General features: G+C 45.0%; 1 protein-coding gene across 1 annotated transcript; it reads right to left on the reverse strand.

Annotated features, from left to right (window-relative positions):
- Positions 1–7,849: 7,849 nt before the first annotated feature.
- Positions 7,850–8,677, reverse strand: LOC120990892 (ATP synthase subunit C lysine N-methyltransferase-like). The gene has a single exon (XM_040419778.1). It carries the CDS (start codon positions 8,507–8,509, stop codon positions 7,850–7,852), a length of 660 nt encoding a protein of 219 aa, XP_040275712.1. The 5' UTR covers positions 8,510–8,677.
- Between the last annotated feature and the right edge of the window lie 11,444 nt (positions 8,678–20,121).

Genomic DNA, 20,121 nt, shown 5'->3' on the forward strand with positions numbered 1-20,121 from the left:
TGACTCCAGCAACATGCCTGGAGTACCACTCAGCTACAGGCTTCCAGCAGAGGCTAAATAGCCCAAGTGGCCACACCCACACAGACACACACTGGAAAGGGAAATTAACCCTTCCAAGACCAGACAGGGTAGTGAAGCCACTTAACCCCTTAAGAACTTAGGGCGTACCGGTACGCCCTATTTCCCGAATCCTTAAGGACTCAGGGCGTACCGGTACGTCCTAAGTTTAAATCAAGATTGCGGAGCTGCGGGGGTTAATCCGAACAGGATGCCGGCTGAAACCATTCAGCCGGCATCCTGTCACAACGCCAGGGGAGGTCATGTGACCCCCCCGTATCGGCGATCGCCGCAAACCGCAGGTCAATTCAGACCTGCGGTTTGCTGCGCTTTCTGCAGTTTCTGATCCCCGCGGTCCCTGCGGGAGGCGGGCGGTGCGGCATGCGGGATCGCGATCCCCCGCCCGCCTCCTCTTGAAAATTCGTTGGTGTCCAGTGGTTATACCAGAGTGTCAGCACATTGCTGACACTCTGGTATAAACGGCTGACATCTGTGCAGATGTCAGCCGTTTAACCCTTTCCATACCGCGGTCCGTACGGACCGCTGTATGGAAAAAGTTAACAGTAAGAGGGAGCTCCCTCCCTCTCCCGTCGGGGGGCTGCTGTGCCTTTGCAGCCCCCCGATGGAGAGGGAGACAGCCCCCAGACAGCCCCCCTCCTTACCCTTCCCCGTCTGCGAAGTTGTGGCCACAACTGAGCAGACGGGGAAGGTTCCCATGGCAACAGGACGCCTTCTCAGGCATCCTGCTGTCCATGGTGCTGAACAGATCTGTGCTAAAGGCATAGATCTGTTTAGACAAAGTGTAAGTAAAATACAGTACAAAACACTATATAGTGTACTGTACTGTATTATGCAGACATCAGACCCACTGGATCTTCAAGAACCAAGTGGGTCTGGGTAAAAAAAAAAGTAAAAAAAAAGAAAAAAAAAAAGTAAAAATCAAAAAACACATTTATCACTGATTAAAAATGAAAAAAATAGAATTCCCTACACATGTTTGGTATCGTCGCGTACGTAAGACCTGATCTATAAAACGGTCATGTTACTTTCCTCGCACGGTAAACGCCATAAAAATAAAAAAATAAAAACTATTAGGAAATTGAAATTTTGCCCACCTTACTTCCCAAAAAAGGTAATAAAAGTCATCAAAAAAGTCGCATGTACGCCAAAATAGTACCAATCAAACCATCAAAATAGTACCAATCAAACCATCATCAAAAATCATACCCTACCCAAGATAATCGCCCAAAAACTGAAAAAACTATGGCTCTTAGACTATGGAAACACTAAAACATGATTTTTTTTGTTTCAAAAATGAAATCATTATGTAAAACTTAAATAAATAAAAAAAAAGTATACATATTAGGTATCGCCGCGTCCGTATCCACCGGCTCTATAAAAATATCACATGACCTAACCCCTCAGGTGACCACCGTAAAAAATAAAAATAAAAACGGTGTAAAAAAAAGCAATTTTTGTCACAAGCTATTTACATCACAAAAAGTGTAATAGCAAGCGATCAAAAAGTCATATGCACCCCAAAATAGTGCCAATCAAACCGTCATCTCATCCCGCAAAAAATGAGACCCTAATTAAGATAATCGCCCAAAAACTGAAAAAACTATGGCTCTTAGACTATGGAAACACTAAAACATGATTTTTTTTGTTTCAAAAATGAAATCATTATGTAAAACTTAAATAAATAAATAAAAAGTATACATATTAGGTATCGCTGCGTCCGTATAGACCAGCTCTATAAAAATATCACATGACCTAACCCCTCAGGTGACCACCGTAAAAAAATAAAAATAAAAACGGTGTAAAAAAAAGCTATTTTTGTCACAAGCTATTTACATCACAAAAAGTGTAATAGCAAGCGATCAAAAAGTCATATGCACCCCAAAATAGTGCCAATCAAACCGTCATCTCATCCCGCAAAAAATGAGACCCTAATTAAGATAATCGCTCAAAAACTGAAACACACTAAAACATTTTTTTTGTTTTAAAAATGAAATCATTGTGTAAAACATACATAAATAATTTTTTTTTTTATACATATTAGGTATTGCCGCGTCCATGACAACCTGCTCTATAAAATTACCACATGATCTAACCTGTCAGATGAATGTTGTAAATAGCAAAAACGTGCCAAAAAAGCTATTTCTTGTTACCTTGCCGCACAAAAAAGTGTAATATAGAGCAACCAAAAATCATATGTACCCTAAACTAGTACCAACAAAACTGCCACCCTATCCCGTAGTTTCTAAAATGGGGTCGCTTTTTTGGAGTTTCTACTCTAGGGGTGCATCAGGGGGGCTTCAAATGGGACATGGTGTAAAAAAAAACAGTCCAGCAAAATCTGCCTTCCAAAAACCGTATGGCATTCCTTTCCTTCTGCGCCCTGCCGTGTGCCCGTACAGCAGTTTACGACCACATATGGGGTGTTTCTGTAAACTACAGAATCAGGGCCATAAATAAAGAATTTTGTTTGGCTGTTAACCCTTGCTTTGTAACTCGTAAAAAAAATATTAAAATGGAAAATCTGCCAAAAAAGTGAAATTTGGAAATTGTATCTCTATTTTCCATTAAATCTTGTGCAACACCTAAAGGGTTAACAAAGTTTGTAAAATCTGTTTTGAATACCTTGAGGGGTGTAGTTTCTTATATGGGGTCACTTTTATGGAGTTTCTACTCTAGGGGTGCATCAGGGGGGCTTCAAATAGGACATGGTGTCAAAAAACCAGTCCAGCAAAATCTGGCTTCCAAAAACCATACGGCGCACCTTTCCCTCTACGCACTACTGTGTGCCCGTACAGTAGTTTACGGCCACATATGAGGTGTTTCTGTAAACGGCAGAGTCAGGGCAATAAAGATACAGTCTTGTTTGGCTGTTAACCCTTGCTTTGTTAGTGGAAAAAAGGGGTTAAAATGGAAAATTAGGCAAAAAAAATGAAATTCTCAAATTTCATCCCCATTTGCCAATAACTCTTGTGCAACACCTAAAGGGTTAACGAAGTTTGTAAAATCAGTTTTGAATACCTTGAGGGGTGTCGTTTATAGAATGGGGTCATTTTTTTCGGAGGTTTCTATTATGTAAGCCTCGCAAAGTGACTTCAGACCTGTAGTGGTCCCTAAAAATTGGGTTTTTGTAAATTTCTGAAAAATTTCAAGATTTGCTTCTAAACTTCTAAGCCTTGTAACATCCCCAAAAAATAAAATATAATTCCCAAAATAATTCAAACATGAAGTAGACATATGGGGAATGTAAAGTCATCACAATTTTTGGGGGTATTACTATGTATTACAGAAGTAGAGAAACTGAAACTTTGAAATTTGCTAATTTTTCAAATTTTTGGGTAAATTAGGTATTTTTTTATGCAAAAAAATAATTTTTTTGACTTCATTTTACCAGTGTCATGAAGTACAATATGTGACAAAAAAACAATCTCAGAATGGCCTGGATAAGTCAAAGTGTTTTAAAGTTTTCAGCACCAAGTCCTTAAGGTGAAATAGGGCTGAGTCCTTAAGGGGTTAAAGGGAAAGTGCACACATACAGAAACCTCGTGCACAACAAACAAAGAAAGTGCACACCACTCGTACAAAAGGCACACCTATAAAGACAGGTTGCCAGATGCAACCGCATGCACTTCACAGCAAGCTGCCTAGCAACAGATCAGGCTGCTATACTGCGAATAAAAACATGTTGCCAGCGGCAACCACACGTGAGGCAAGAAACTAGCATCCCTCACCATGTGGTTGACAAGAAAACCAAAACCGCAGGCAACTGCGTGCGGGTCCAGGAGTCACGACCATGACCATGGTCGTGACACTCCCACCCCTCAAAGCCCCCCCACCAAAAAAAAAAGGAAACTAGTGAGGAACTCAAAAAGGGATGGGAGAAGGGTAAAAATAGAAGAATCAGTGCCAGAAACATGCAAGTCTCCCCGGGACTGCTGCCAGCCCCTGGAGCAACACACAGGAACCAGGGATCCGACTGCCAGACTCTGGAGCAACACACAGGAACCAGAGACCAGCAAATAAACAGCCCAGAGAGACCGCACTGACACTGGGTCCACTCTCTACACACGTTCCCACTCCAGTCGCTGCCAACAGCCACTCCAAACCAGCAAACAGCCGGAACACCAACGGAATGCTGCCAGCAGACGACCAGAGATAAGAACATAGAGAGGGGCTAGGGATCACCAACACGGACACGGAAGGCAAGGTGGCGGGGAATAAGCCACCAACCGCGCCGTTAACGGTGAGCCCCTTAACGCTCTCCCTCCGGAGAACGCGCATGCACCCCAAGCAGATGGCGATGCATGCTGCACCCTCTTTCGAAGGTAACCAGGTAAGGAGCCTTTTGCGGTCATACTGTCACGGATCAGAGTGGGGGTAACTCTAATCCGTGTGATGTTAAACGCATGGAAGCTGCTCGGCCAGGACAACAGAATAGGGAGCAGGTCACCTCCTAACACATCCCTAAATCTGACCCTGACTCCTAGCTGAATGAGCCAACCCTGATGGTAGGAAGGCTCATCCTCAGGAACCTCGTGTCCCTACTAACCCTCAAGGGATCCCTGAACTATGAGCTGGGTAAGACAACCTGTTCCTCCTAGATGCGGACGAACAGGAGTCTCACTGGCCAAGCTGCAAGAAAGGGGAAACATAAACAGCCTACGGATATGGCAGGTGAGTGAAAGCACTTCTACACCTACCTGCCACAGACACACTGACTGGATCCCGTGCTCACAAGCTGATGTCCACACCAAACATAAAAGGACACAGCACACACACATAAACACACAGGAACTCAGATCCATAGCTGCACTAAGAATAAACACCAACATAAAGCATAACATCACCACATGTTTTTATGACCGCAAGGGTGGCCCTCACTGGAGAGATGGTATAAGGATACCAGGAGGATGGCTCCAGCAACATGCCTGGAGTACCCCTCAGCTACAGGCTTCCAGCAGAGGCTAAATAGCCCAAGTGGCCACACCCACACAGACACACACTGGAAAGGGAAATTAACCCTTCCAAGACCAGACAGGGTGGTGAAGCCATTTAAAGGGAAAGTGCACACATACAGAAACCTCGTGCACAACAAACAAGGAAAGTGCACACCACTCGTTCAAAAGGCACACCTATAAAGACAGGTTGCCAGGTGCAACCGCATGCACTTCACAGCAAGCTGCCTAGCAACAGATCAGGCTGCTATACTGCTAATAAAAACATGTTGCCAGCGGCAACCACACGTGAGGCAAGAAACTAGCAGCCCTCACCATGTGGTTGACAAGAAAACCAAAACCGCAGGCAACTGCGTGCGGGTCCCGGAGTCACGACCATGACCATGGTCGTGACAGAACTCCATTGAGATATACACCCGCAACAGCCCTGCTCCATAGACAGACACTCCTACCTACTATGGTCAGCCCGACACCACCTGAAGTCATGCCCTCAATAGTATCATACAGTATTTGCACTTCTATAGGTCTTCCCCGACCATATGTTTTATATATTTTTATTGTGTTAGATATACTTATCATGCTAAATACCTAGAATTTGTCCTTAACAACAGTATACTGATCTTCACCCCCACAGGTCTCCCTTGACTCTATGAGTGTTATACTCACCCTGCTATGTAAATTAACTTACTTTTTCTGTTTTCCTCTGCTTTTTTCTGCTTTTTTCAGTTTTTTTTTTTACAGTTTTTACTGTATATGACGCTTTCTATATGGCATCTGAATTTTCTATCATCCAACACTACCATGACTTATAATTTTCACCATGTGTTGGATTTTACGCACTATTGTAATTGTTGTTTCTTTGAATTTTTGTCACATACTTTGATAAAGGCCGTTCTGGCCAAAACGTCACGTTGTTACGACGCCGCATTTTAAATAAACAAGCCTTGACGCACAGTGCTGGAGTATTCTCTTTATTATACACTGCTCAAAAAAATAAAGGGAACACAAAAATAACACATCCTAGATCTGAATTAATTAAATATTCTTCTGAAATATTTTGTTCTTTACATAGTTGAATGTGCTGACAACAAAATCACACAAAAATAAAAAAATGGAAATCAAATTTTTTAACCCATAGAGGTCTGGATTTGGAGTCACACTCAAAATTAAAGTGGAAAAATACACTACAGGCTGATCCAACTTTGATGTAATGTCTGTAAAACAAGTCAAAATGAGGCTCAGTAGTGTGTGTGGCCTCCATGTGCCTGTATGACCTTCCTACAACGCCTGTGCATGCCCCTGATGAGGTGGCGGACGGTCTCCTAAGGGATCTCCTCCCAGACCTGGACTAAAGCATCTGCCAAGTCCTGGACAGTCTGTGGTGCAACGTGACATTGGTGGATAGAGCGAGACATGATGTCCCAGATGTGCTCAATTGGATTCAGGTCTGGGGAACGGGCAGGCCAGTACATAGCATCAATGCCTTCGTCTTGCAGGAACTGCTGACATACTCCAGCCACATGAGGTCTAGCATTGTCTTGCATTAGGAGGAACCCAGGGCCAACCGCACCAGCATATGGTCTCACAAGGGGTCTGAGGATCTCATCTCGGTACCTAATGGCAGTCAGGCTACCTCTGGCGAGCACATGGAGGGCTGTGCGGCCCTCCAAAGAAATGCCACCCCACACCATTACTGACCCAATGCCAAACCGGTCATGCTGGAGGATGTTGCAGGCAGCAGAACGTTCTCCACGGTGTCTCCAGACTCTGTCACGTCTGTCACATGTGCTCAGTGTGAACCTGCTTTCATCTGTGAAGAGCACAGGGCGCCAGTGGCGAATTTGCCAATCTTGGTGTTCTCTGGCAAATGCCAAACGTCCTGCACGGTGTTGGGCTGTAAGCACAACCCCCACCTGTGGACGTCGGGCCCTCATATCACCCTCATGGAGTCTGTTTCTGACCGTTTGAGCAGACACATGCACATTTGTGGCCTGCTGGAGGTCATTTTGCAGGGCTCTGGCAGTGCTCCTCCTGTTTCTCCTTGCACAAAGGCAGAGGTAGCTATCCTGCTGCTGGGTTGTTGCCCTCCTACGGCCTCCTCCACGTCTCCTGATGTACTGGCCTGTCTCCTGGTAGCGCCTCCATGCTCTGGACACTACGCTGACAGACACAGCAAACCTTCTTGCCACAGCTCGCATTGATGTGCCATCCTGGATAAGCTGCACTACCTGAGCCACTTGTGTGGGTTGTAGACTCCGTCTCATGCTACCACTAGAGTGAAAGCACCGCCAGCATTCAAAAGTGACCAAAACATCAGCCAGGAAGCATAGGAACTGAGAAGTGGTCTGTGGTTACCACATGCAGAACCACTCCTTTATTGGGGGTGTCTTGCTAATTGCCTATAATTTCCACCAGTTGTCTCTCCCATTTGCACAACAGCATGTGAGATTGATTGTCACTCAGTGTTGCTTCCTAAGTGGACAGTTTGATTTCACAGAAGTGTGATTGACTTGGAGTTACATTGTGTTGTTTAAGTGTTCCCTTTATTTTTTTGAGCAGTGTATATGGGGTGGAAACCCGACTCCAAGCAGCATTTTCCAGAATGCCAAGAGGATTTCATCTCTAACAATGAACAGAGAATTATACATTATAAAGCATACTAACTGTGCATAAATTAACAATAACAAACTGCTGAAGGCATGACAGTAATTTTCTTTAAAAATATGTTTAACATAAAAACTTGTTTTAACCAATGGGTCACTGACACATTCCTATTAATTTTGTTAAATTGATGGTGTGTTTAACTGTCCAGTTCCTCTTCAGTTTTTGAATTCACCCAGCAATCCGGTAATACTGATTTCGTTCAATTTGTTCATGTCATAAACCCACACAGTGTCTATGCCTTGTCCTGAAATATGGTCTGGGATCCAACGTGGAAAAGGAAAACGGCAAGCAATAGCTCTTGCAGTGAAAGATAAGTCCATAAGTTTTTCTTCCAGTTTTGGCATCATCTCTGGTACTCCAAAGATGACAATATTTGTATACTGTGAAAAACTGACCTTCCATAAATCAGATATATGAAATTTAACATTTTGATGTACACCTTCTCTCAATGCTCTGTATCTTGAATACCACACAAGCCAAGGATTTAGTTCATAGCCAACAGCCTGGAACCCTGTCTTTGCAGCAGATATTACAATACGTTCATCACCGCTCCCAATGTCAACGACAGTTCCGCTTCTAAACTGAAGCATTTTCAAGACATTTTCCACCTGAGTTTCCGATGCAGGCACAAAAGGAAGACAAATTTTTCTCAAAGCAGGTAACACAAACGGGGTAGCCACAGCATATAAAGTCAATAATGTGCCTCCCACAAAACCAGTTGCAACCAGTCCCCATCTTTTAGGTTTCTGATTTTCGCTATTGGAATTCAAATTGAGCATTTCTGAAGTACTAACACTTGAAATGAAATGAGGCATCACTGGAAAATCTTTACCAGCTCTGAAAGCCAGGTGTATGATCTCCCGGAGGTTTAGGTTTTTGGTGGTGGGAACACGTGACGCTGAGACGGGTTTGTGGGGGTGAAAAGCACAGTGTATTTTTTTTTAGATTTGTGTGTGGTTTATTAGGTCATTTGGTGTTTTTGGGGACTGTACTACCGGTAGTAACACCATGCGTCGCAAGGACGTTGTGATGTCACAGTTAAGTGCAGTCGCAGGGTAATAGCTATATCCCATGAGCTTTGGTAAGAAAGCTTAGTAATATAATGTAGAAACTGTAACTATCCTTAATGATGGTCGTATGGTGAGTTTGGGGATCGAGGCTTTCATTGTCACGTGGCCCTGTGACGCCACACAAGGTCACATGGGATTTAGAACTTAGGACCTGTGGAAGAGGAGGAGACAGAGGGCGAGCACATGGTGCGCCTGACCCTCCTCTACATCCCCACCCCAACAGCATGCTCTAGGGTAGACGTTTCTAGAATGTCCATGACAGTAATTTTCAATGGGATAGCGGCCATATGTTCTTTAAGCGAAATAATTTGTATTTAAGTGTCCAGACCCAGTCAACAAGCCTTGAAAGAAGTTCCACTGAGTAATATAAATAGGGGTCTGGGGCCCCCATACTTCTAAGAGATCTAGGAAGAGCCAGATTAGAAAAGCTAAGCATATGACGTTTATTGTTCCAGATGTAATAAGAAAAAAATTGTGCAGACTTGATGTCAAAATTATTTAGGCACATTAATCTGTAACATCTGAAATAAGTGAATGAATTTGGGTAGGGTAAAGTCCTTGACTGAGTTCTTGCAGCCTATCCATGGGATGAATGCAGCCGTCCACAAATCAAGTTCATTTATAGATTATTGTAGCAGAGGTAAGTAGTTAAGTTTTATAAGCGACAGCCAGTGCAAACCTAGGGCTCACGCACACAAATGTATTTTCTTTCCGCTTCCGTTCTTTTTGCGGACCGCATGCGGAACCATTCACTTCAAGGGGTCCGCAAAAACAACGGAAGCTACTCCGTGTGCATTCCATTTCCGTATTTCCATTCCGCAAAAAAGTAGTACATGTCCTAATATTGTCCACAAATCACGGTCCGAGGCCCCATTCAAGTCAATGGGTGCGCAAAAAATACAGAAGGCACACGGAACACATCCATATGTCATCCGTATTTCATCCGTATTTTTCGAATCCATAATGTAAAAATGCTATGCCCAGCCCATATTGCTCATGTGTTTGGTGATTAATAAGTTACTGTTTCCGATCTGCAAAAAACAGATCAAATACGGAAACCATATGGATATGTTTTGTGCAATAACGAAATGGAAGGGGACTTAAATCAGAGAAAAAAAAACCTCAGATACGGAACAACGGATCCGTAAAAATGGACCACAAAACAACGGTCGTGTGCATGAGCCCTTAATTTTATACCTAGGTAAGGCTACTTTCACAATAACGTTTTTGCTGGATCCGGCAGGGTTTAGCAAAAACGCTTCTGTTACTGATAATACAACCATCTGCATCCGTTATGAACGGATCCGGTTGTATTATCTTTAACATATCTGTCAACTCCCCCTCTTCTGGGGCTGGCAGCAAATGAGCCACAAAACCGATTAGGGCTTATGGCTCCAGACCACAGTGTCACAGAGAGGTGGTTCTGGGACCAATGGATCCGCCTGGGTTCCGGCTACCGGTAGAGTCCAAGCATGGTACCATTATTTGGTTTCTGTGTTTATTTGGTTTCTGTGTGGCATCCCACCACCAAACTATGACCACGGGCGTGTTCATCGTGGCCACAGGGACACAAAAACCTATCTGGTTTATGCCTGTGATGGACGGGAGATTCATAATTCCTTATGAATCGCCGGCTCCAATGTGTCTGATAATTTGATTGAAGTGGTGAATGGCTTAGATTCCCTGCAGAAAAGTTTTTCCTGTACCATTAGCTGGGTTTCTGGCTGGCTGTATGAAGGTGTAAGATGTAAACAAAGGTGGCCTGCTAGAAGTTCTCTGCCATTTGGCTGGGCTTTAAAGCAAGGCCCCCTGTGGAGTTCACTACCTCTGCTATCTGACAGCAGATGGCTGGTGTGGGAACATGGCTGGCAAATAATAATCCATATTCCTCACACTTGGTCTTTATGTATTACTTTTCCAATTACTTTATAAATCTGGTTCACAAGCAACTTAGCCATACCTTTGTAATCTGTATTTAGGAGTGTGATTGGTTTCCAATTTTCTAATTGCAATTTTTCGCATTTTTTGTATAGTAATGTCACGATACCGTTCCTCCAAGATTCTGGCAACACTTCTGTACTTAAAGCTTCCTTGAAGATAGCCATCAGATCTCCTTTCAATACATTCCAGAACTGTAATTCCATTAGACCCTGGCAAAATCTTTAAAGACAGCATGCAATTCTTCTAGCGAGATGTCCTTGCAGAGCATTTCTGTCATGACCGCTACCCCAGCAGCAGTCGTGTCGCACCAGACGGAGGGGAAGGGGGATCCTTATCTACGGATAGGAATAGTATGGCCACCCCTGACTAACCCTAAGCTGGCACCTGTCTGCCCTGATACCCTAGACGGGGTGTGAACCCGTGCGGCGAGCAGGATGCCTAAACCCTCAGTCACCCTAAAGCCTAGAGTGGGGAAAGGCCGATGGGAGCACTAGTCACCATCACTCATGTCTAGGAGAACAGCAGGGAAAGACAGCAACAAACAAACTATATCAGAGATAGACTTATCCAGTCACGAGTAGAGAAGGCGATCCCAATCACGACAGTCCACGCCGGACAAGAGCTCCACAGCAACACCATCAAACGATCTCCTTCAAAGGTCAGAATAGAACTGGAAGTAAGGACTATATCTGGCAATGACTGCAAGTGAAAGTGAAACTAATATAGTAGCTGGGAGTGGCAGACAGGACTCACCTGAGAAGGATGCCTACAAACTCCCAGTCAGGACAAAAAGGTTCACAAGGCAAAACCCAGTTGACATACCCTGAACCACGGAGCAAACTCACAAGCTATCGCGAGTAGCAAGTCGCTGCGACCTTCTCCTCCCAGACCTGTCTGGATCAGTCACAGTCATGACAATTTCTTGCTCCTTTTTTCCAGCTTGTTTTGTAAAGAGTTTAAAGGGATATTCCCATCTTGCTACTTCATCCTCAATTGCTGCCAGCTAGCTGTTCACTTCCTGGTTTTCTGCTGCTAAGGCTGGGCGTGCTTAGGCTGTTTGAGTGAAGGCTGGCCACACCTCCTTATGACATCACACTGAGAACTCAGTCCTTGCGTGCTAGATCATGTGAAGAGTATGACTCATCAGTCTGGCAGCCTGCAGTGTCTGTGAGGCCCCTCCCCCTGCTGGGGGAATCAGAGAGCCATGTGAAGTGAGCTCAGTGTACAGTAATACATGGCTCTTCTGCACAGTTTTACACAAAAAATCTCAGTCTGATCTTTTACAAACCCATTCTGTGCATCAAAAACTATAATTCCATATTATACATTAGCTCAAAAGCTTGACCAACCCCTACCCACCAGCACTGATGCAGATTTGTTTCCATTTCAGCTGTACTCCAGTTGTGTATAAACCTTACACTATGTATCTTTATAGATGCATATACAGCTCAGCTACATGTGTCTTCTCCAGTCCCCTAACATCACTTTGGCTGAATGGCTTCCTATACAGCCCTGCTACATCTTTATTCCACTCCCCCACTAGCACTGTGTCTGAAAAGCTTCATATACAGCTCTGCTACATCTGTCTGTTTATCTCTTCAACCAGCACTGTGTCAGAACAGCCGCATATTCAGCTCTGCTAAATCTGTTTCTCTCTTCCACCAGCATTGATGCTGACCCGCCAAATATACAGCTTTGCTACATCTGTCTATTCCCTTCCCCATTAGAACTGTGTCTGAACAGCAGCGTATTCAGCTCTGCTACATCTGTTTCTCTCTTCCACCAGCATTGCTGCTGACCCGCCAAATAAACAGCTCTGCTACATCTGTCTATTCCCTTCCCCATTAGAACTGTGTCTGAACAGCAGCGTATTCAGCTCTGCTACATCAGTTTCTCTCTTCCACCAGCATTGATGCTGACCCGCCACATATACAGCTTTGCTACATCAGTTTCTCTGTCACCGCCAGTTCTGTGAGAAGATTTGGCAGACGTTCTTCTCTACCTCTTGTATGATGTTCTTTGTTTTGGTTTCACTTTCTCATCTCCTTTCCTTCTGCCAGGTGTCACTTATTTTGACTAATCGTCTTCCTTTGTAATCCCTCCCATACTGCCTCACTTTGCGGTTTATACTACTTCCTTGATGAGGTGTTCACTGCTGGAGGCTGCGTCTGCTGTTTGTTCAGATAAGTCATTTACTTTATTGTGTTTCCTTGCTGGCTTGATTCTAGGTGACCCTGACCCTTGCATGTGCATAGCAGTCAGGGAGAGCTCTTAGGGTTTTATAGGGCTCACCTATAAGCTCTTTAGTTTGGGATCAAGCCAGTCGCTCGTTTATTTATATGTTCCAGCTATCTGCTAACTTCATCCGTGACATTATAAACCGCCATAACCGTCTTAAGCATGGATCCGGTTTCAGCCTTGATCGACCGCATGCAAGGTCTTTCGCTGGAGGTAGAGATCTCCATAAACCTGTGTCTCATTTTCAGGTGACCGGTTCTGCTGGCGTTCATGGAGTTTGTTCCGAGCCTAAGATCTCGCTCCCGGATACGTTCTCCGGGGGTAGTGAGAATTTTGTTCGCTTTAGAGAGGCTTTCAAACTCCATTTCCGCCTACTTCCCCATTCCTCTGGTGATGAGGAACAGAGGGTGGGGATCATCATCTCGCTGCTCAGGGATAACGCTCAGTCTTGGGCCTTTTCGCTGCTGGTGGGGGCACGGCCCTTCCAATCGGTGGATTAATTTTTTTGTAGCCCTGGGGCAGATATATGATGACCCGGATCGTATTGCTCTGGCTGAATCTAAACTGCGTCTTTTATGCCAGGGTAAACCGTCCGCAGAGATATATTGTTCTGAATTTCGGAGATGGGCAGCTGGTACTGGTTGGAATGATGCTGCACTCCGAAGTCAATTTTGCCATGGTCTTTCGGAAAGATTGAAAGATGCATTCGCTTTTCATGAGAGACCAGAGTCATTAGAGTCAGCCATGTCTCTAGCTGTTCGTATTGACAGGCGTCTTAGAGAGAGAGAGAGAGGAGACTACTCTTTCCTGTCATATTCAGCCCAAGGACAGTGGGGCTGTCTCATTCAGTGCGCAGGGGTCTCAGTCTGTCTCAATCCCCTCTGAGGAGGAGGCCATGCAGCTGGGTTTGCTTGCCTCTGATAATAGAGGATTCAGCTCTCAGAGGAGGGTTTGTTTCTGTTGTGCGGGTATAAATCATTTGCCTAATGTTTGCCCCTCTAAGAGATTCATGGTGTTTTCTGAGGGTAATAAAAACAAAACAAAACAAAAAAAAAACTCTAAAAACTTTCCATTTGCTACTATTGGCAAGGTTGATGCGGAAATTGAAGGTTTGCCGTTTGCTTGTAGTTCCTGTTTTCTCCTACCTGCCAGGGTGGCGCTAGACAGCAAGAACATTGTTTGTGAGATTTTTGTAGATAGTGGAGCAGCTGTCAATCTCATTGATAATCAATTTGCAACAACGCATGGTTTCCAGGTATGCACTTTGGAAAAGGATATACCTGTTTTTGCTATCGATTCCGCTCCACTTTCTCAAAGATCGCTAAAGGGCATAGTTCACAATATCCGTTTGACTGTGGGTGATACTCATGTTAAGGATATGTCATGTTTCGTCTTAAGCGGATTACCTACTCCTCTAGTGTTGGGGCTACCCTGGCTCACTAAACATAACTCCACCATTGATTGGCAAGCAAGGCAAATAAATGGTTGGAGTGAGTTTTGCAGAGAGAATTGCCTCACGGCGTCGCTTTCAGAGGTTTCTACCAAGACTGTCTAGCGCCACCTGCCAGGGTGGCGCTAGACAGCAAGAACATTGTTTGTGAGATTTTTGTAGATAGTGGAGCAGCTGTCAATCTCATTGATAATCAATTTGCAACAACGCATGGTTTCCAGGTATGCACTTTGGAAAAGGATATACCTGTTTTTGCTATCGATTCCGCTCCACTTTCTCAAAGATCGCTAAAGGGCATAGTTCACAATATCCGTTTGACTGTGGGTGATACTCATGTTAAGGATATGTCATGTTTCGTCTTAAGCGGATTACCTACTCCTCTAGTGTTGGGGCTACCCTGGCTCACTAAACATAACTCCACCATTGATTGGCAAGCAAGGCAAATAAATGGTTGGAGTGAGTTTTGCAGAGAGAATTGCCTCACGGCGTCGCTTTCAGAGGTTTCTACCAAGACTGCGCCATCTTTTCTCTCAGAATTTTTGGATGTGTTTTCCGAGAGTGGTGTCCAGGAGTTGCCCCCTCACCAAGAGTACAACTGCCCTATTAATCTCATCCCAGGCGCAAAGCTGCCAAAATCACGACTATACAATCTCTCCCAAAATGAAAGAGTCACTATGCGTACTTATATCTCTGAGAGCCTGAGAAAGGGACACATCCGACCCTCGAAGTCACCTGTTGCCGCTGTTTTTTTTTTTTGTTAAGAAAAAAGATGCTTCTTTAAGACCTTGTCTGGATTTCAGGGAGCTGAACCGTATCACGATTCGTGACCCATATCCGCTTCCTCTGATCCCGGACCTGTTTAACCAGATTGTTGGGGCTAAAGTTTTTTCTAAGTTGGATTTAAGAGGGGCATACAACCTAGTCAGGGTCAGGGAAGGGGACGAATGGAAGACGGCCTTCAAAACCCCTGAGGGTCATTTCGAGAATTTGGTTATGCCCTTTGGTTTGATGAATGCTCCGGCCGTCTTCCAACATTTTGTGAACAGCATTTATTATCATTTAATGGGGAAATTTGTACTGGTGTATCTAGATGACATTTTGATTTTTTTTCTCCTGATTTCAAGACTCATCGGGACCACCTATGTCAGGTCTTGCTGATTCTGCGGGAGAATAAATTATACGCTAAACTGGAAAAATGTGTGTTTGCGGTTCCGGAGATTCAATTTCTTGGTTTTCTTCTCTCCGCTTCTGGTTTTCGGATGGACCCTGAAAAGGTCCGCGCTCTGCTTGATTGGGAGCTTCCTGAGAATCAGAAGGCGCTGATGCGGTTTTTGGGTTTTGCCAATTATTACAGAAAGTTCATTTTGAATTATTCCTCTGTTGTTAAGCCACTCACTGATATGACTAAAAAGGGGGTGGATTTTTCCTCGTGGTCGGTAGATGCGCTTAAAGCCTTTTCTAGTATTAAAGAGAGTTTTGCTTCCGCTCCCATTTTGGTACAACCTCATGTCTCTCTACCTTTTATTGTTGAGGTGGATGCTTCTGAGGTGGGTGCGGTCCTATCTCAGGGTCCCTCTCATGCCAAATGGCGACCGTGTGCCTTTTTCTCAAGGAAACTCTCCTCTGCAGAGAGAAATTACGATGTGGGAGATAGGGAGTTGTTGGCCATCAAATTAGCTTTTGAGGAATGGCGCCATTGGTTAGAGGGAGCCAGACACCCTATTACCGTGTTTACAGACCATAAGAATCTGGCCTACTTGGAATTGGCCAAGCGTCTGAACCCGAGACAGGCCAGATGGTCTTTATTCTTTTCTAGGTTTAATTTTGTTGTCACGTTCCGCCCTGGGGTTAAAAATGTGAAGGCGGATGCCCTGTCACGTTGTTTTCCAGGAGGGGGGAACTTTGAAGACCCGGGTCCCATTTTGGCTGAAGGGGTGGTCGTCTCTGCTCTTTATCCTGATTTAGAGGCAGAGGTTCAGGCAGCCCAGGCAGAGGCTCCTGATCTTTGTCCTCCTGGGAGGTTGTTTGTGCCTCTCGCTTTACAACACAAGGTTTTTAAGGAGCACCACGATACTGTCCTTGCTGGGCACCCGAAGAGTAGAGCCACAGTGGATCTCATTGCTCAGAGATTCTGGTGGCTGGCTCTTCGTAAGACGGTTGAGGGTTTTGTGGCAGCCTGCGAGACCTGCGCTCGTGCCAAGGTCCCTCATACACGGCCATCGGGTTCTCTCCTCCCGTTACCCATTCCTTCCCGTCCTTGGATGCATCTGTCCATGGACTTCATTACGGACCTGCCTCATTCCTCGGGGAAGACTGTGATTCTGGTGGTAGTGGACCGTTTTAGCAAAATGGCACATTTCATTCCCTTTCCTGGGTTACCCAATGCTAAGACGTTGGCGCAAGCGTTTGTTGATCATATTGTTAAATTGCATGGCATTCCTTCAGACATCGATTCTGATAGGGGCACGCAATTTGTTTCCAGATTCTGGAAGGCCTTCTGTTCTCGCTTGGGGGTTCGGTTGTCATTCTCTTCTGCTTTTCACCCACAGTCGAATGGTCAGACCGAACGCGTCAGTCAGAATCTGGAGACATATCTGCGCTGTTTTGTGGCGGAGAATCAGGAGGATTGGTATTCTTTTTTGTCCCTTGCTGAGTTTGCTTTAAATAACCGTCGCCAGGAGTCCTCTGATAAGTCACCATTTTTTGGTGCATATGGGTTTCATCCGCAGTTTGGGACATTCTCTGGAGAGGGGTATTCTGGTTTACCTGATGAGGAGAGATTTTCCTCGCCTTTGTCATTTATTTGGTGAATAAGAGACGTGTGCCTGGTCCGGACCTGAATGTTGATGATCTGGTGAGGTTGTCTACAAAGAATATCAAACTGAAGGTTCCCTCCTGGAAGTTGGGTCCTAAGTTTATTGGGCCTTACAAGATCTTGTCCGTCATCAATCCCTTTGCCTTCCGTCTTGATCTTCCTCAGACTTGGAAGATCCATAATGTTTTTCGCAAGTCCCTATTAAAACCTTATGTCCAACCCACTGTACCCTCCTCTTTGCCTCCTCCTCCGATTATTGTTGATGGTAATCTTGAATTTCAGGTCTCTAGGATTGTGGATTCTCGCATTATCCGCGGTTCTCTTCAATACCTCGTTCATTGGGAGGGTTATGGTCCTGAGGAGAGGATGTGGGTCCCAGTGGCGGACATTAAGGCCACTCGTCTCATCAGGGCTTTCCGTAGGTCTCATCCTGAGAAGGTGGGCTCTGAGTGTCCGGAGTCCACCCGTAGAGGGAGTGGTACTGTCACCGCCAGTTCTGTGAGAAGATCTGGCAGACGTTCTTCTCTACCTCTTGTATGATGTTCTTTGTTTTGGTTTCACTTTCTCATCTCATTTCCTTCTGCCAGGTGTCACTTATTTCGACTAATCGTATTCCTTTATAATCCCTCCCATACTGCCTCACTTTGCGGTTATACTATTTCCTGGATGAGGGTTCACTGCTGGAGGCTGCGTCTGCTGTTTGTTCAGATAAGTCATTTACTTTATTGTGTTTCCTTTCTGCCTTGATTCTAGGTGACCCTGTATTAGGTACGCGGGCATGCAATCATCTACCATACAGACCCTTGCATGTGCATAGTAGTCAGGGAGAGCTCTTAGGGTTTTATAGGGCTCACCTATAAGCTCCTTAGTTTGGGATCAAGCCAGTCGCTCGTTTATTTATATGTTCCAGCTATCTGCTAACTTCATCCGTGACATTCTCTCTTCCACCAGCATTTATGCTGACCCGCCACATATACAGCTCTGCTACATCTGTCTATTCCCTTCCCCACTAGAACTATGGCTGAACAGCAGCATATTCAGCTCTGCTACATCCATCAGCCCCCATATGCCTCAAACAGCCACCCATATGCCTCAAACAGCCCCCCATATGCTTCCATCAGCCCACCATATGCCTCTATCAGACCCCCATATGCCTCAATCAGCCCCCCATATGCCTCAAACAGCCCCCCATATGCCTCAAACAGACCCCATATTCCTCCATTAGCCCCCCATATGCCTCCATAAGCCCCCTATGCCTCCATAAGCCCCCCTATGCCTCCAACAGCCCCCATAAGCCCCCCTATGCCTCCATTAGCCCCCCTATGCCTCCAACTGCCCCTATATGCCTCAAACAGCCCCCATATGCCTTTAACAGCCCCCATATTCCTCCATCAGCCCCCATATGCCTCAAACAGCCCCCATCAGCCTCAAACAGCCCCCCATGTGCCTCCATCAGCCCCCCAAAGTGCCTCCATCAGCCCCCAATCGTTGGTGGAATTGGCGGTGCATGTAAAAATACTCACCCCTTCTGAAGTAGTGTCCCGGTCCTCCGCTGGCTCTACGACGCTGTCCGGACTCATCTCTTCCTCCTACGAAGTGTTCGGGCAGCCACACATGCGCTAAACTATCTTCCTTTGTGCTGTGTTGGAGCCGCGGCACGAAGGAAAATTGATCAGCACATGCGCGGCCGCCCGACGTGCGCGCTCCCTGAATGTAAGAGAGGCCGGCCACTGGATCACCAGGGTAAGCTCTGCACAAGCGCGGCCAATGGATGCGGCCGGCGATCGGTGGCCGTATCCATGGGCAGCGAATATAAACAATAGAATGGGATTTTTCAATGTTAGAAGAAAACTATAGGATTTTAAAAAGACATTATATTTAGTGAAAGGCTCACTGGGGGGTATATAATTGAATCAAACATGATGAACAAGATGGGAATACCCCTTTAAGGCATCTTCGACAAAGGCTTTATCTATTTGTTTTTTATTAAACTGCTTTTGATAGAATTGTTTGACTTTTTTAAGCATTTCTTCTTTCTTTGTTTCACCTCCGATATTTGATATTACAGTTTTTTGCCCAGTTATTTTTTTTTTTAAGAATATTGTACATTTTTTAGCAGCTTCAAGCTGCTTCACTTTGGTATTAAATATTATTTCTTTGCCTTTTTGGTAAATTAACTTTTTAATTTCTCTATCAGGTCTAAGACATCGATGCCTCCATTCCTCAGCTTCAGGTAAGTACCACTGTTTTTTCTCTTTTGCTTTTTTAATTCCAATTTTGAGGAAAAAATTCTTTCGTTTTGGCTTTTACTCATTCCCACCATAGCAATATTGATGTGAACTTTTCTTTACAAGTCCATTTCTTGTAGTATTGAAGAAATACTTTCTTTATAACTTCATCATTCAATAGATCCACATTTAGCCTCCAAACGCCTTTGCCTTTTCCACTTTCAGTTACTTGAATTTGCGCTAGAAGCAACTTATGATCAGAGAAGATATTACCCTCCATGGACATCGTCACAAGCTTCAGGACTTTTGAAATGAAGAAATAATCCAGTCTTGATTGAACTAAAGAGTTACTCCATGTGTATCCTGGTTCATTGTCCTTTACATTACTCCAAATTTCAATTAAATTAAAGTCATATTAGGCTATGGAGGAGGACGTAGCGGCATGACGTAGGACGTGCTGCGCGCCTGCCCCCGCCTACCCGCCGGTGCTTGAGTACTGTCGGCGTGTCTCGCAGCCGCACCGCCTGCCCGAGTATGAAACTGTGTGGGGCTAGTGCTGTTGTTTAGCCTCCCCCTCTTCACAATACCGCCCACCTGAAGCTGGGGACAGCGGAAGATTGCTAAGCCAAAGCAGGACACAGGAGACTACCGCGGGCATTGTGGAGAAACCAGTGACACACCCCCG

The sequence above is a fragment of the Bufo bufo genome, chromosome 2 (genome assembly GCF_905171765.1).
Source record: "Bufo bufo chromosome 2, aBufBuf1.1, whole genome shotgun sequence".
NCBI classification, from domain to species: domain Eukaryota; kingdom Metazoa; phylum Chordata; class Amphibia; order Anura; family Bufonidae; genus Bufo; species Bufo bufo.

Coding starts and splice junctions, on each gene's coding strand:
- LOC120990892 (XM_040419778.1), bottom strand. CDS start 8,509: ATGCCTCATTTCATTTCAAGTGTTAGTACTTCAGAAATGCTCAATTTG.